The 17,054-nt window shown below is 57.2% G+C and overlaps 1 protein-coding gene across 4 annotated transcripts; it reads right to left on the reverse strand.

Moving 5' to 3' along the window:
* Positions 1-1,672: 1,672 nt before the first annotated feature.
* Positions 1,673-17,045, reverse strand: VARS2 (valyl-tRNA synthetase 2, mitochondrial). 4 transcript variants are annotated; one of them, XM_074971204.1, is made up of 30 exons: positions 16,976-17,045; positions 16,225-16,567; positions 15,556-15,637; positions 15,259-15,359; positions 14,856-14,977; positions 14,653-14,719; positions 14,107-14,204; positions 13,714-13,795; positions 13,453-13,572; positions 13,218-13,329; positions 12,895-12,983; positions 12,282-12,372; positions 12,027-12,154; positions 11,778-11,881; positions 11,505-11,586; positions 10,397-10,473; positions 9,957-10,044; positions 9,657-9,762; positions 9,075-9,145; positions 8,847-8,972; positions 8,611-8,715; positions 8,111-8,179; positions 7,935-8,013; positions 7,607-7,734; positions 7,112-7,264; positions 6,394-6,603; positions 5,446-5,557; positions 4,487-4,668; positions 3,610-3,759; positions 1,673-2,783 (listed from the first exon to the last, which is right to left on the reverse strand). In XM_074971204.1, the coding sequence occupies exons 2-30, from the start codon at positions 16,462-16,464 to the stop codon at positions 2,679-2,681; spliced, it is 3,279 nt and encodes a 1,092-aa protein (XP_074827305.1). In that variant the 5' UTR covers positions 16,465-16,567; positions 16,976-17,045; the 3' UTR covers positions 1,673-2,678. The 4 variants fall into 4 exon arrangements, 3 of the variants coding, with proteins under 3 accessions (XP_074827305.1, XP_074827306.1, XP_074827304.1); XM_074971205.1 differs by lacking the exon at positions 16,976-17,045 and adding an exon at positions 16,841-16,913; XM_074971203.1 differs by having other exon boundaries at positions 1,674-2,783; positions 16,950-16,997.
* Positions 17,046-17,054: the final 9 nt, after the last annotated feature.

Here is a 17,054-nt window from a genome sequence, read left to right on the forward strand (position 1 = left end):
GTGGAGGGGTCTCTGGGTGGGAGGTGCTGGGCATAGGGGTCTGTGGGGCAGGTTGAGGGGGGCATGCTGTGGTTCTCAACCTGTGGCCCAGGTAACACATGCAGCCCACAATGATAAATAGGTTGAGAACCACTGGGTTAGAGCATCAGTGTGTGTGTTTGTGGGTATTGTAATGATTGCATTAGTAGGAGTTTGAGCACTGTAATTATTCCAGTATAAAATGATTTTTATTCCAGATTACTGCCGACTCAGGGAGCTGCTCCAGAACAGATATCCAGGTCAATTTGTCCAGTCTACTGATCACAGTTTCAAACACGATCATTAGCAACTCTGCTTCCCACCACGTCATAAGCCAGTGGCCTGATCTCATAACCCTCAACTCCCCTGCCCTAACCCAGTAGCCCCCACTCCCCTCTGAGTGGAGCCCAGGAGTCCTGAATCCTCTGTGAATCTGGCTGTTGCCCTCCTAATTAACTCATTGCCTTTCTAAGTGCCAAGAGCCGACCTCCAGATGAGCAACCCCAAGTATATTTCCAGAGCCGAGTCAGGCCGGCCACTGCCCCCACAACACTCCCTGCCAAGGGGCCTTGGATCTGGTCTGGAAAGAGCCATTGCTAGGAGGATATACTGTGTTGAATCAGTTTCAGCCAATATTCTTATGTGTATTATGGTAGCACCCAGAGGCCCCAGCTGAAATCAGGGCACCGTTGTGCTGGGCGCTGCCCAGAGACACACAGCGAGAGACAGTCCCTGCCCCAAAGAGGCAGGGGAAATTCAGGCACAGAGCAATGCAGTGACTTGCAGTGACACAGACACACACACTGTCAAAGGTGGGAATTGAACCCAGATCTTCTGAATCCCACTCAAGTGCCTTAACTCCAAACCCATCCTTGTCCTATTAGCCCACTGACACTTATATTACTTCTCCAGCTCACACCTATTTACCCAGTGCAATTGCCCTGCTAGGCTGAGACTCCAGAGACCCAGGTTCAATCCCCAGCTCTTCCACCGACTCCCTGTGTGACCATGGGCATGTCCCTTTGCCACTCTGTGCCTCACTTTCCCCATCTGTAACAACCTTGGACTGGGGAGCCAGGATTAGAATCCTGATGCTTCCAAGCCAGAACTCCCACATCTCTGTTTGACCTAATGGGGATCCTCTCCTAGTGGTGGGTCTAGTATGCTGTACACAGGGGCAGTGGGTAGGTGGCAACACATAAGGAGACACACCCCCTTTCATACACGACAATAGTTATATCATGCTGTCTGAAGAGGTAGCGCCCCCCCACACACACACACACACTGTAGCCTGCAGGTCTCAGCATAAGAACGGCCATAGTGGGTCAGACCAAAGGTCCATCTAGCCCAGGATCCTGTCTTCCAACAGGGCCAATGCCAGGTGCCCCAGAGGGAATGAACAGAACAGGGAATCATCAAGTGATCCATCCCGTCGGCCACTCTCAGTCTCTGGCGAACAGAGGCTAGGGCCACCATCCCTGCCCATCCTGGCTAATAGCCATCAATGGACCTGTTCTCCATGAACTTATCTAGTTCTTTTTTGAACCCTGTTAAAGTCTTGGCCTTCACAACATCCTCTGGCAAGGAGTTCCACAGGTTGACTGTGCGTTGTGTGAAGAAATACTTCCTTTTGTTTGTTTTAAACCTGCTGCCTATTAATGTCATTAGGTGACCCCTCGTTCTTGTGTTATGAGGAGTAAATAACACTTCCTTATTTACTTTCTCCACGAGTCACGATTTTATTAACCTCAATCATATCCCCCCCTTAGTCGTTTCTTTCCCAAGCTGAAAAGTCCAAGTCTTATTAATCTCTCCTCCGATGGAAGCTGTTCCATACCCCTAATCATTTTTATTGCCCCTTCTCTGTACCTTTTCCAGTTTCAATATATCTTTTTTGAAATGAGGTGACCACATCAATATAATACATACACAATCAAGAGCCCAGCTGACAACCACCACACACACAGGATTGTGTCTTCAGGCTACACTATAAAAGCAGCTCAGACCTCACAGAGCAGATTAGTTCCCCATCAATTTTAATGGGTGACCAAACTTCCCCACCAACCCGCTGGCTTATTTTCCCAGAAGCCCGAGGGGCCCCGCCTCATTTCCATAAAAGCCAGAGCCATTAGAGATGAATGTGCTATAGGTCCGTGACATCTGCCCACTGGGATGCACCTGGTTTGACAAACAGAAGCTGGTTCTGGGGTGGATCCTGTGGGAAATCCAAGCACAGAGTTCATTCAGTCTGAATTGCCCGGGGGGGGGGGGGGGGGGGGGCAGAGCCTGAGGGTCAGGGCACCCCCTAGAGGTAAGTGAGCCCTGCCCTGAGGTTAGAGGGGGACAAGGGATGTTCCATGCACCCAGACAGGGCAGTTTCCTCTGCCCCTTAGAAATTGGCTTGTTTGCACCATCCGTGGCACAAGTGTGACCCCTGGAGGCCAGGGGAGACCAGTCTGCACCTGCACTCTGGTACTTTGCACCCACAGTCCTGCTCTGCAGCACGAGTGACCCCCTGCAGCTGGCCCCCTACAGGCCTTCAAGACTCTTCGCATCTCAGCCACGTTGATCCTCAGCATTAGAGCCCTGCCTCTGGCTGCCCGATCGCCTGGGTCCCTTCCACATCCAGCAGCGATGGATCCAGTTTGCCCAGAGGTGACTCATTCAACAGCCACTGATGGAGGTGTTCCCAACCCTGCTGCCATGCGGCCGAAGCTCTCCAGGGCCTGATTCAGCTGCGCCAGCTCAGTCCGGAGAGAGGAAATCTACCGGGGGGAGGGAGAGGGGAATCCAGATCTGATCAACGTAGTCACGTCCTCCATTGCTGACACCCGCCCCCCCAAACCCTGACACCCCCCCACCTCCAAATTCACTCTTCATGGGGATCAATACACACACACACACACCCATATCCACCCTACCTCCAAATTCACCTGTTATTTGTACATGGGCGCATGGACACCCTTCCAAATTCTCTCTCAAGGTCACCTCCCAGTGGCTAAAATAAGCATCACACACTCCCCTCTAGTGCTGGAATGGAAAATACACTTAGGCATACACACGGTAAAATATGTACACACGTACACACACACCCCAGCAGCTGGATCAAGCCTCTCTCTCTCTCTCATACATACAGAAGAAAAACGGTTGCCTAAGAAATTTTGAAAATTCAAAAATGGTTTTTCTTGCCCTTTTTGCTTGGTTTAAAATCAAATGTGTTCGTTTCTCATTTCCTAAGAAATCTCTCAAATGGTTTCTTTTATTAATCTGAGTCCGTTGAAATCACAGGGTGGGGTTAAAAAAATCCACCGGAAATATTTAAAACAAATTGGTTTCCAAAAAAAAAAAAAATTGTTACTTTTGAAACTTGGGGAAAGCAAAGAGAAAGTTTTGATTAAAAATAAGCAAAATTTTCAGGAAAAATGTTTTGCTTTAAAAAATTCAACCCCCCCGCCCTCCCAATAGCCACAAAATAATAATCAAAAAGGTGAAAATGTGAATGTAGGAAAAAGGCTTTTTTTCCTCATTGAATAAATATTTTAAAAGCATTTCAACCAGACATAAACCCCACCAGCCACTGCCATCCATCACCTTCTGCTGACACTCTGCCCGGGCTCTCGGCGAGATCTTCTCCTGGTAGCCAGATGCCTGGGTCCGTGCCATGAGCTCCAAGATCTGGTGCTCCAGCTTCTTCTTACGGGACGCTAGCCTGGGGAGCTCTGCCTCGGGGTCAACCAGCCCCTGGGATTGTTAGGAAAGGATGGTAAGAAACGGCCAGGTGTAGAGTAATACAAGCGTTAAACGTGTGTGATCATGTCACCCTCTAGTGGTGACACTGGGTATAACAGACCCTTCCAGGAATAGGACGGACACCCTGGTTAATGTGTGACCATGTCACCTTCTAGAGGTGACAGTGGGTATAGCATCCTGCTGCCAACACCACAGCTTAGTGGTGTGCGGGGAGGAGTCCTTTAGCAGAAGGGCTTGAGGATGGGTTTTTCAGGTCCCAGGTTCAATCCCAGAGTATACCCCATTATGGCAATACACAGTCCTGCTAGGGAAATAATTTCCTCGAGGGATGTGGTGCAACCTCAAGCCAAGAGCCTAGTTAACCCCCTAGGCAATGGCAACTGGAGCCTGAGTCGTCTCACCATCAGGACATTCCTGACCAGCTCTGTGCCTTCTCCCCAACGGGCCCCTGATCTCTGAACACTGCTCCCCGGCCTCCTCTAACCCATCACCACACGCAAGGTCCCAGGGGCCCATCTAGCCTGGGATCCTTCCCTGCCACCCCAGATCAGAGCCACGGGCCCATCTAGCCCAGTATCCCACCTGTTGCAATGGCCAGAGGAAGCCATAACCTCTCCCACAATGCATCTCACTGAGCAACACTATCCAGTGTTCTTCCTGACCCCCTGCCCTCCATCCCAACCTGCCCTGATGCCTGAAGTTTGTGTCTGGATCTTACCTGCAGGTCCATATAGATCTCAGTGTGGTCGTTCACTCTCCCCCGCACCCAGCCCACAGGAGGCTCCGCCCCCTTGGAGGAGGGGCGAAGCTCCAGAGAGCCAGCCAGGGACAGGGTTTGCAGGGGCTCCCTATACTCCTCGTACACCCTGTGGGCAGCTGGCTCTGAGCACACCAGGTAGACTGCAGGGACAGAGAGAGAGAGCCCATCAGCCAATGGGGCAGGGCAGCCCTCCCAGGGCATGCTGGGAATTGTAGTCCTGATTGGCCACACCCACCACGCTGGAGGGACCAAACAGGGCTAGAGCCAGGTTGGCGGCCAATGTGGTAAGGTTGCTCTCCCAGTGCATGCTGGAGAATTGCAGTCTCCCCCAGTGGGGCACAGCCACCATCTTACCCATATGGCGCAACCACACAAGATAAGGCTAGAACCAATGGAGGTAAGGCTCTCCTCCCAGTGCATTCTGGGAATTGTAGTCCCCCACAGGCCACACCCATCACATCAGGTGGACATGATGGTGCTAGGGCAGTCGTTCTCAAACGTTTGTACTGGTGACCCCTTTCACACAGCAAACCTCTGAGTGCGACCCCCCTCATAAATTAAACACACTTTTTTATTATTTAACACCATTATCAATGCTGGATGCAAAGTGGGCTTTAGGGTGGAGGCTGACAGCTCGCGACCCCCCCATGTAATGAGAACCCCTGTGCTAGAGCCAGGGTGGCAGCCAATGGGGTGAGGCTGCTCTCCCAGTGCATGCTGGGAATTGAAGTCCCCTATGGGCTGCACCCCAACGCACCCCCACCCCCGTGTCCTGTAGGGACAAGGCAATTTAGCCAGGTTCCTAAACACCCAGCCCAGGTGGCACTAACCAGTGCCTGTCATTGGCAAGCTCAGCACAGAGGCCATGGGGCATGAACTCCTTCCTGCCCCTATGGGCAGGGATCCCCCCTGCTCACCGGGCGGCCGGGCTCTCGTCAGCCGGTAGGTCACCCTCAGGGCGCGCGCCACCCGCACCACTTCCTGCGCCAGCAGGAAGTCGTCCTCATCCGCGGGGCGACACCAATGGGCCTGCAGCGAAGAGAGGGGAATTCAGTGGTTTCCGACATGCCCCACCAGGAAGCAGCGCTGCCTAAGGCTGCTTCCCACAAGTCCTACTGGAGTCCAGGGCTGACTGTTCATGAGCAACCCTACAGTAACAAACCAGCACCTCTCACCCCCAAAGTGCTCTCTCCACCTCTTAAAGTCCAGGAGTTTATGGTCAACCCTACAATAACAAACCAGCATTGGCTCCAACTTCTGTGGATCTACACGTGCCTGGCAACTTTACAATAACCAACCGGTGCCAGCTCATAGCTCTGTGGATCTACTGATAGTAAATATCAAATGTTATAAGCAACCCCACAAAAACAAACCAGTGTTTCGCCCCCACGCCCAAACTCCCCAACCTCTTTGTACCTACTGCTAGCAAAGACCATGGCTTTATAATCAAAGCTGCAGTAACAAAGCAGCGACCCCTCACTTGTGATGCTGTTAATTATTGTGTTACAGTAACATAGAAAAGTCCCAGCTGAGATCAGGGCCCCGTTGTTCCGGGCGCTGCACAGACACACAGGGAGAGACAGGCCCTGCCCCGGCTGAGACCAGGGCCCCGTTGGGCCGGGCGCTGCCCAGACACACAGGGAGAGACAGTCCCTGCCCCACAGAGCTCACTGTCTACTAGACAAGGGGAGGGTTATTATTATTACTATTCCTGTTTCACAGAGGCCCAGAAAGATTCAGTGACTTGCCCATGATGACACAGGCAGGCAGTGGCAGGGCTGGGAACTGAACTCAGACCCCTCCCAGGTCCCAACCCCCTCTCCACTGAGCCACCCCTTCCCGTTCGGCGCCCAGAGCTCACCCACCAGCTGCTCAGCACTGGGGTATCTGGCCACGCAGATGCTGGGAGCGGAGTCCGCATCCGGCTTGGGGAGCCGCTGCCACAGCTCCTCCGCCAGGTAGGGCATGAAGGGCGAGAGGAGGCGCAGGCCCAGGTCGGCGCAGCTGAGGAGCGTCTGGCGGGTCTGCAGGATCCGGGATTGATCCTTGCTCTGCAACACGGGCTTCACCGACTCCTGCCAAGGGAGGGAGAGGCCGTATACCAGGGTGGTGATAGCTTAGGTGGTGGGGTGGATAGGTTGTGTTGGATGGATGGGTTAGATAGGTGGGACAGGTGGTTGGACATGATGGGTTGGGCTGTGTTGGCCGGACGGTCGGATGGCTACGTTGGGTTGGACGGACGGTCGGATGGCTACGTTGGGGTGGGTATGTTAGAAAGTTGGGTGGAAGACTGGATGATGGGTTAGATAGGTAGGTTGGAAGGATAAACAAAGGATCTCATAGATGGGACCAAGACACTGGGACATCTCATTTAGTATCCCCCCCTCCCCCGGTCTACTTGTACCCCTCAATCCTGACCCACAGGCCTCCCAGGCCCCTCATTCCTGATCTGCTTCTTTTTGAGCATATATTTTTATAAACAGGCAGAAACAGGGGCTAGGGCGAGATTGAACAAAACTCCCTACGCAGAGCCGGGCAGGCAGGATTCCCATCCAGACCAGAGGCGACCTGACACTCACTCACCAAGTAGACGTCGCAGAAGTTGTGCAGCCAGAAGCGGTGGACGGTGGATGTGACCAAATGCAGCTCGTACTCCCCGAACCTCTGGCCGCAGTCCACTGCAGTGTGGTAGAGACGGCTAAGGATCCATCGGTCCATGGGGGAGCTGGGGCAGACCTGGGAGGGATAGAGGATTGACTCCAGCCCGAGTTACGGAAATCTCTGGGGCTCATTGCTGCCTCCCTGCAATACCACCCACGCCCAGCAGAGGGCACCACATAGACCCAGTATTTCCCCACCTCGCTGCCATGCACCTTGTACCCAGCAGACCATGCCAGATACATCCATGTTCACCCATTATACTACCCCCTGCAATACCACATGTGCCCAGCAGAAGGAGCCATTGGCACCCTGTGCCCCCTCCTCCCCATTATACTGACCCCTGGAGTTCCACCCACAGCCAGCAGAGGGAGCCAATGCTGCTTGTAACTCCTCCCCACCCCCGAAACACCCCATTACCTCCTCCGGGGTCCGTGGGGCAAACCCTTCTCCCAGGGCCCCCAGAGTAAATCGAACGGCGTTCCACACCTTGTTGCAGAAGTGCCGGGAGCTCAGCACCGTGGCCACGTCCAGGTTAATGTCGTCCCCTGGGGGCAACGTAGAGAAGTAGGGAAAAGCCCCGATCCCAGGCCCCGATCCAGCCAGTGCCCTGCCCTGGGGCTGGATCAGAGCCAGTGCCCCCTAGAGGAGAAAGGCCCCATGTCCCATTCTCTGAGCACGCCAGTCCCCCAACCCGAGGCAGGGTCAGAGCTAGCGCCCCCTAGAGGGGAAAGACACCTGCTCTCACCTTGGACTCGATGGGAGCACAGCGCGAATCTCAAGGCGTCAGTGCCGCATTCGGGGATCCCCTGGGGGAAGTCTCGTCTCTGGAATGGAAGGGTGATGATATGAAGGGGAGGAGCTGACTGAAGGGAACGGGGGAAGGGGGTCAGTGGGGCAGGACGATGGAGGGGAAGGACCCACCTGTCCCTCCACAGCGATGGCCACCTCTCGGGGGTCCAGGTTCCCATCTCGCAGCCTCCCCTGCAAATCCTGCAACGAGGAGAGAGCCTCATCAGGGGCAGGCGTGACGGGAGGGATGTGTTTCTGTAGGGTCTCTGGAGAGTGTAGGTCAGTTTGTTACTGTAGGGTCTCCTGGAGGGGCTGGGAGAGCCAGTTTGGTATTATAGGGGTGTCTGGAGCATGGATGTTGTGTTGTTTGGTTTTTTCTGAATGGTAGGGTTTCACTGGGGTGGTGGGGAGAGATATGCAGGGGCCAGTTATTGTAGGGTCTCTCTTGGCGGGAGGGTGTGGGGGGGCGGGTAAATGCAGGGCCCTGTTTTTCATTGCAGGGTCTCTCGGGGTGGGGGACGAGATGCAGGGCCCAGTTTGTCGTCACAGGGTCTCTCTGGGGCTCTGTTGGGATGCTGCAGGGATGAGTTTGTCGTCGTAGGGCCTCTCGGGGAGGGAGGCGGGTGCGGTACCTGCAGGGAGGCCCCGTGAATGACGTCCAGTGGGTCTACGACATTCCCCAACGATTTACTCATCTTCCGGCCATGGGCATCACGCACCAGGGAGTGCAGGAAAACCTGGAAAGAGAGAGAACCGCAGACCCCATTATCCCAGGCATGGGTTCCCCCCAAAGCTCTGCCGGCTCTCCTTGATCCCAACCCACAGCCCCCCTGTTATCTCAGCCCTGGGCTGTCCCTGCCCCGCGTACCTGGGAGAACGGCAGCTCTCCGGTCAGCTGCTCCCCCAGCATCACCATCCGAGCCACCCAGAAGAAGAGCAGGTCGCTGCCCGTCTCCAAGAGGCTGCTGGGGTAGAACTCCTGGAGGTCTCCAACCTGCGGGGGGAGGAAGAGAAGGAGTGAGCCAACCCTGAGCAGAGCAATGGGCCCATCGAGCCCGGCATCTCACCTGTCCCCTTTGCTCTCTGTGTTGCTCACCTTACGGGGCCAGCCCAGGGCCGCGAAGGGGAAGAGAGCAGAAGAGAACCAGGTATCCAGGACATCAGCATCTGGAGACACAAACACAGAGCATCGGCCAATGAGCGGCTTGGTAGGTTAGTAAAGGAAGCAGCACCTTGGGGACCCTACAATAACAAACGACTTCCTCGGTATTAGGTAGTTTCCTTTATCTCTGCATGGTCTCGCCTGCCTCCCTTAGGGTAGGGCACTACCCCAATTTCTCTGGGTATGAAACAAGTTGGGGTCACTACAGGAAACAGCTCTCGGTTTATTTGCCCTCAGGAGCACCCCCAAAATTACAGGGCATTCCCCCCATTCCAGAATGGGGACACCAAGGCCTGCTCTGGAATAAGCCAAGCATTCTGGGTAACAGCCTATGCAAATGGTTGAAATTTTGTGTATTCCACTGCAACCACCAAAAAGAAGGTCCTGAAGCAGACAGGGGTGAAAAGCGAGTGCACGGGGGAAGTGAGAAGCTCTGGGGCTTTGCCCCATTTGTTACTTGAGGCTTTACCCTCTCCTTCGTTGCCAGAGTCACCCCCTAGAGGCCCTTCTCTTCACCTCTCACCAGCTCCATTTCCTCTTCCGGTTTCTTCAAAATCCCTGATGCTTTTCTGCGGGCTTCCGCCTCTGTCCTGCCCACTACCCACAATGCATCACTCCCATCCTGTTAATAAACGCGTGACAAGAGATGCAAGTAAGTTAGCTAAAGTCCCCCCGTTGAGTAACCAGGAGCTTCCCCGACAGCCAGCGTCCCTTCCCGACTCCCCACAGCGCCCCCTGCTGGGAGAGGCTGGGGCTGGCATAGCCAGGAGCTTCCCCCCCACAGCCAATAACATGCCAGATAAGCAAAAATCTCACCTTGCCTAAGTCACATGACCCTGAGACAGAGACCTGATAGGCTGGAATCTGATGGCCCCACCACAGCTGTCGGGAAATGCACCAATCGCTACAATAAAGCAAATAACAAAGCCAATAAGGTTGTTTTGTTTAATGCCAGTTCCCCAGTTGGCCACAAGGGGTGATAGAGAGCCACTCCAGACTGAGCTAAGGAGCCAGCCTTCCCCTTGAATTGTTGACATGCCAGTTTGTTATTGTAGGGTTGCTCACAAACTAGACAAAGATGGATCCTGCTCCAGAAAGGAGAGGGGCGGAGCCTGGGAGTCAGGACTCCTGGGTTCTATCCCAGGTCTGGGAGAGGAATGGGGACTAGTGGGTTACAGCAGGACTCCTGGGTTCTATCTGCAGCTCTGGAGGGGGAGGAGGGTCTAATGATTAGAGTGGGGCAGAACTCCCCTCACCTGATGTTGGACAGCCACGTCCTCCAGTTCTTCTCATGAAATTTCGGGGTGAGTTTCAGACGCCCTGACTCCACAGCCTGAGGGGCGAGACAGAGATGGATGAGCTAACCCAGGGGTGGGCAAACTACGGCCCGTGGGCCGGATCTGGCTCCTCGGGGCTTTGGATCCAGCCCGTGGGATTGCCACCCCCGTGGCGCTGCGCCGCTCTGGGAAGTGGCCACACCACGTCCCTGCAGCCCCTGGGGGTGGGGCAGAAAAGAGCTCGGTACGCTGCTCTTGCCTGTGGGTACCTCCCCCAAAGTTCCCATTGGCCAGGAACAGATTACCATGGCCAATGGGAGCTTCGGGAGAGGTACCCACAGGAGAGGGAAACACACGAAGCCCTCTGCACCCTGCCACCCCCAGGGGCCGCACAGGGACGTGGTGCCGGCCGCTTCCCGGAGCGGTGCGGTGCCGGGGCCAGCAGGCAGGGAGCCTGCCCTGGGCCTGGTGGGCACTGCTGCCACCCCGGAGCCGCTCCAGGTAAGCGGCGCCGGGCCGGAGCCTGAACCCCTTCTGCACCCCAACTCCCTGTCCTGAGCCCCCTGATCTGAGCCCCCCAATGCACCCCAAACCCCTGCCCTGAGCCCCCTGCTGCACCCCACACCCCTCCTCTTCCCCAATCCCTTGCCCTGAGCCCCTTCCTGCACACCACACCCCCTCCCCCCTGCCCCGGCCCTGCAAGCAATTTCCCCACCCAGATGTGGCCCTCGGGCCACAAAGTTTGCCCATCCCTGAGCTAACCTGTCTTGGACAGCAGAACCTCCAAGAGGGCAGACAGACCAAGCTGCACTACGGCCCCCAGAACTAGGGAAGTTCTCAGGAGAGAATCCTGTATCCCACTACTGCCACCAAACACCATCAGGAGATTCTTTCGTAAATCCCATCCAGAGCAAGATTAACTCTTACAGCCTATGCCTCAGGGATTTGTGCAGTCCAATAAGAAGGCACCATCACGGCTTAAATCAAGGTCAGGTGAACTAGTGGTTAGAGCAGGGGAGGGCTGGGAGTCAGGACTCCCTGTGCTAAGTGGTGGCCATGCGGAAGCGGCCATTAGGGGACCCCTCACCTCCAGGGCTCTCTGGGCCATTCCCTCACACCGGAGAAACCACTGGCTCTTCAGCAGGTTCTCAATCACATCCCCGGAGCGACTGTAGGGTGGAAAAAGAGAAATCGATCCATTTGTAATATCCTGGTACTTCCTACCCGCTCCCTGCAGCACAGAGCCCCCAAGCGCCACACTGGGGCATTGGGGATAACACGGACAGCGAGGGGAGAGCACCCCCTACGGAACCCCCTCCACTCCCCAGCACCATGCTCCATCGGTAAGGGGGCGTACTACCTGCAGAGGGGCAGCACCATGGCATGATCCTTCGTACCCCGGTACAGGCCTCTCTCCTTCAAGGCAGACACCACTTTCTCGCGAGCCACGAAGCGATTCAGGCCCTGGAAAGGAACAGAGCAGTAGGGGTAAAACAGAAGGGCTGCGGTTTGGGACTGAGGGGCACAAGTAGAAATGGGGGGGGGGGGGGAAGGAGTCCAGGGCTGGGACAGCAGGGGGCTGTGGGTCAGGATTGAGGGGTGTCATTACCTGGAGCCAGTCTCCACACTCAGCTGTCATGGCCCCATCCTCCCCGATCACAGAGACCAGGGGCAGCCCATGCTGCTTGCCCAGCTCGTAGTCGGCATGGCTGTGAGCCGGCGTCACCTTCACGGCTCCTGCAGAGGGCACGGTGGAGAGGAAAGAACCTCTGAGATCTGGATCCCACTGCTAACACCAATACAGCCACCTTCCAGCCAGTGCACAACTCGGAGACCTGATAAGGCTGAGGGGCCTGGTGCTTACCTGTGCCCACGTCTCGCTCCACCAGGGGGTCCGTGATGATGGCCAGGAGGCGCCCAGTGAACGGGTGCCGGAGCCACTTGCCGTGTAGGTGCTGTCAAAATAAAAAGGGAGACTCAAAGCCAAGATCCATTATGCCCCAACACTTCCAGTGATCCCCCACTTTAAACTCCATGGATACTGCACCCCCCCAACTCCATGGCAATGACCCTCCCTTCTCCTCCAGAGAGCCCGCCCCGACCCCAGAGACGACAGTCTCCATGACGAAGAACTTCATCTCCATAGTGATGACTCTGCCTTCCTCCCCATGAGACCACACCCTCTTCTCCACAGCCATGAGCTCCCTTCTCCCCCCAAAGAGACCCTGCCCCTGTCTCTCAGGAGACACCAGTCTATCTCCATGGAGATGACTTTTCACCCTTCTGCCCCATGAGACCCACTCCCTGTCACCATGGAGAGGATGCCGCCTTCCCCCCAAACCCCACCCCCTTCTCCAAGGAGACAACTTATTCTCCTCTGCCCCAAAGTGGCTCCACCCTGTCTCCATGGAGATGACCTCTCACCTGCGAGACACCCTGCCCCCTTCATCCCGGACACCCCCCCCCCCACCCCTTACCATGAACCGTGGGTCGTCGGGATGGACGGCCACAGCCACGTCCCCCAGCATCGTCTCTGGGCGGGTGGTGGCCACGGGGAGCTCCTCGTCTTCCCCGGACACAGAGACAGGGCAAGGGAGAGACAGAAAGAAGGTGACTGTATGGGGCTGGATTATTACCATGAAAAAAACCACAGCCACCTCTGGGGTGGGGCCGCTGGGGAAGAGTCACACAGCAACATAGCACAGGGATCGCTCACCCACCGGCACTGAGATGCAGCCACCTCTGGGGTGAGGCAGCTGGGGAACTGCCATCCCCACCTGTATTGAGCTTGGAAACTCACCCTCCTGTCCATCCACTTTGTAGGAAAAGGTGAACATCAATCCAAAGGGCACCGGGGCTGGGCAGCCGGGCACAGGGAGCAGAGTCCGACCCCGGAGCTGCCGGGTCTCCACCTGTCGGGGAGAGACTGCGTCACGAGACTCTTGGTGGGACCATACTGGTCTCCTCCAACTACAGCCCTCCAAGATACAACTCACCCCCAATCCCCAGCGCTGCCCCCCAGACCACGCACTCACCTCCACGTCGGAGATGGCGGAGCGCAGGGCGCACGACCAGTTCACCAGGCGCTGCTCGCGGTACACCAGCCCATCCTCGTGCAGTCGCACGAACGCCTCTGCCACAGCCGCTGAGAACCCCTGGGTGGGCGAAGGGAATTGCATTCGCATGGGCATGTCCCGGGACCAACCAGAGAGACCCCACTCCCCTCCCAGAGCTGGGGAGAGAACCCCGGAGTCCTGGATCATGAACAGCCGCATCTTTGCACATCAGACACTCACAGCGTCCATGGTGAAGCAGACTCGGTCCCAGTCCAGAGATGCCCCCAGAGCCTTGAGCTGTCGGAAGATCTCGTCCCCTTTCCTGATCAGAGAAAGAAACATTGATTTACAGCACTGACTGCCAGGGGAGAGCCCCAGCCCTGCTCCCTGCAGCACAGCGCCCCCTAGTGCCGCACTCGGTCATTGGGGTCAGCACTAGCTGCCAGGGGAGAGCGCCCCCTCCTGAGCCCCAGCCCTGCTCCCTGCAGCACAGCGCCCCCTAGCACCACACAGGGGCACTGGGGCCAGCACCCCACACCGAGCCCCTGTCTCGCTCTCTGAAGCCCAGCGCCCCCTATTGGCCCCGCCAAGCCCAGCACGGACTCAGGCCAGCGACGCCACAGCTGCACTCACTCCTCTTTCCATTTCCAGACCTCGGCGAGGAATTCCCCTCGCGTCAGGTCCTGCCGCAGGGCGCCCCGCTCCTTCCAGAGCTTGCGCTCCACCACCGCCTGCCGGGGGAGAAGGGAGAGTCGCCAGAGAGAGGGAGACACACACAGAGCAGGGACACACACAGCACGAGACCCTCAGCTGCCCTACCCCAGAGGTGGCTGCATTTCAGTGTTACAAGAGCAATCCCTGTGCAGCGTTGCTGGGGGGTGTTCCCCGCCCGCCTCACCCCAGAGGTGGCTGCATTTCAGCACCATGCACAGCGTTGATTCCCTCCAGCACACACCCCCCATAGCCCGACCTACAATTTTGGCTGACTTAAAGCTCCATCATTCAGGGGTGTGAAAATCCCACCCCCCGGAGCGCTGTAGCTCTGCCGCCCTGACCCCTCATGCCGACGCAGCCATGCTGGCGGACTAATGCTTCCATTGCCCTCCCTGCGGCTGCTCGGGGAGGCGCTGGAGCCCCAGCAGTGTAGACGCGCCTGGTCCCTTTCCCCTCTGGTCTCACCTGAGTGGCAATTCCAGCGTGATCCGATCCCGGCACCCACAGCACCTGGCAGCCCTGCATCCTGAGCCTGCAACACAAGGAGGAGAGCCACCAGCCGGGCCCTGTGTGCCACAACCCACCCCTCCCCGGGCCAGCCAGTGCCCCGCCCCGGGGCCAGGAAAGGCCCCACAGCCCATTCCCCACCCCTCTGAGCCCCTACTCACCATCGCACCAGCGAGTCCTCGATGGCTACCGTGAGGGCATGGCCCAGGTGCAGGGACCCCGTGACGTTGGGTGGGGGGATGCAGAGGGAGAAGGTTTCTGGTTTCCTATGGGGCTGCCGGCTCTGAGACACAGGGAGAGGGTGTTTTAACCAGCACAGCGCCCCCTACTGCACAGCTGGGGCCAGCACTGTGAGGGGGGACCCCACCCTGCTGAGCCCCCCGCCCTGCTCCCTGTAGCACAACACCCCCTAGTGCTGCATTGGGGTCAGCACTGTGAGGGGGGAGCGCCCCCTGCTGAGCCCCCCTGCCCCGCTCCGTGCAGCACAGCGCCCCCTGGTGCAGCTTTGAGCCCTGTCACCACTCATGTCAAGGGTGGGACTCTGATTCCGTGGGACGTTTTTACCTGATATTCTGGTTTGAAGAATCCTTCCTTCTCCCACCACCCATACCACGCGGCTTCCACGTAGCGGGGACTGTAAGCAGCCGGCAGGGGCACGGAAGTGTCTAGGGAGAGACCCAGCATACGGTTAGCCACGAACAGAGAGGCCCCTAACAAAGTCTCTATAAGGGCAGGGGCAGTGTCTGGTCTAAGGAATGGAGAGACACAGCGAGGCTGCGGACGGATGGACCCTGCACAGAACGCTCTCACGCCAGTTGTGGGTCAGATGGGTCCATGAGGGGTTATATTTTCCCATCATACCTTTCTTCTGACCGGTGGCCGTTGGGATGTCATACAGAACCACGTCTTTCGGAGCCCACGCCTTAGCCTGCCCCTGAGGTACCTGGGGAAAAACCAAATAGACCCAAGAGGATGCTGGGATATGAACCAGGTTCCATACTGGGGATGATTGCATCGATCTGGCTTTGCCGCGCTACAGAACAACAGATATTTAACCTGTGCCATTTATCACAGAGGAGATTTATAGGGGAGGTCGCTCTGAACTGAAATGCAGCTACCTCTTGGGTGGGGCAGCTGGGGAACAGCCGCCAGCAACACTGCACAGGGATTGATCTTGTAGCACTGAAATGCAGCCGCCTCTGGGGTGGAGCTGCCAGGGGAAAACAGTCCACAGCAACACTGTGCAGGTATTGCGCTCATGGTGCTGAAATGCAGCCACTTCTGGGGTGGGGCAGCTGCACAGAAGGCGCACAGCAACTCTGCAAAGCAGGGCCACAGAAAAGGAAAAACAATGTCCTCTCTTGGAGTTAAAAGGGGGTCTTTAATTTCACCCAAGACAGGGCACTGAGGTCAGCACCGACTGAGAGGGGAAAGCGCCCCCTACTAAGCCCCCCCCCATTCCCTGCAGCACAGCGCCCCCTAGCACTGCACTGGGGCCAGCACTGACTGCCAGGGGAGAGCACCCCCTACCTCCTGCCTCCGGGCCACTCCGGCTTCAATGGACTCCAGCCTCTCCCACTGTCTCCTCCGCTTCTCTGCCTTGTTCTTGAGCTGGGTCCTTTTCCACCCCAGCCCCTCGGGGTCGGATTTGCTAGCCTGGGAGGAGGTTCTCCGCCCGCAGGGGACGTGCCGGGGCCCAGCCTGGAAGAGCAGCTGGCGGAGGGAGCTCAGAGTCCGACCAGTGCCAGATCCAATCCAGTTTGGTGCCATGTCTGGGCGTGGGTGGTTCTGATTGCCCGCACGATAATGGGGGAGTCCCCGTCTCCTGGCGGCTCACACCCCACACCGGTGCTGGCACGGCGGTGGCATGGTGCTGGGGAGGGCAAAGATAAGGGGACAGGACTTGAGACACAGGGACTGGTGCCATCTGCCTCCAGTGACCTGAATCCCCCACTCCCCTCCCAGAACTGGGGAGAACCCAGGAGTCCTGGCTCCCAGCCCCTTCTGCTCTAACCCACTAGACCCCACTCCCCTCCCCTGACCGAGCTGGAGAGAGAACCCAGGAGTCCTAGCTCCCAGGCTCCCCCTCCGCTCTAACCACTAGACCCCCCCCCCCACCCACCTACCTACCTACCTACCTACCTACCTAAGCCGGGGAGAACCCAGGAGTCCTGGCTCCCAAAACCCACTGCTCTAACCCACCAGACCCCCCCCCTTCCCTCCCAGAACTGGGGAGAGAACCCAGGAGTCCTGACCCCGCGCTCTCCCCCGTCGTCCTCACCCGCGCCCGCCAATCAGCGGAGAAAGGCGGAGCCCAGGCGCTTTGCTCATTTCCTACTCGCCCCTCCACCACATGATGG

The sequence above is a fragment of the Natator depressus genome, chromosome 14 (genome assembly GCF_965152275.1).
Source record: "Natator depressus isolate rNatDep1 chromosome 14, rNatDep2.hap1, whole genome shotgun sequence".
Lineage (NCBI taxonomy): Eukaryota > Metazoa > Chordata > Testudines > Cheloniidae > Natator > Natator depressus.

Excerpts from the sequence above, each read along its gene's own strand:
- VARS2 (XM_074971204.1), bottom strand. The coding sequence starts at position 16,464 with ATGGCACCAAACTGGATTGGATCTGGCACTGGTCGGACTCTGAGCTCC. Across the intron at positions 13,573-13,713 it reads TCTGCTTCACCATGGACGCT|GGGTTCTCAGCGGCTGTGGC; the intron begins GTGAGTGTCTGA and ends TCGCCCACCCAG. Across the intron at positions 8,973-9,074 it reads CCCTGGGCTGGCCCCGTAAG|GTTGGAGACCTCCAGGAGTT; the intron begins GTGAGCAACACA and ends CTCCCCCCGCAG.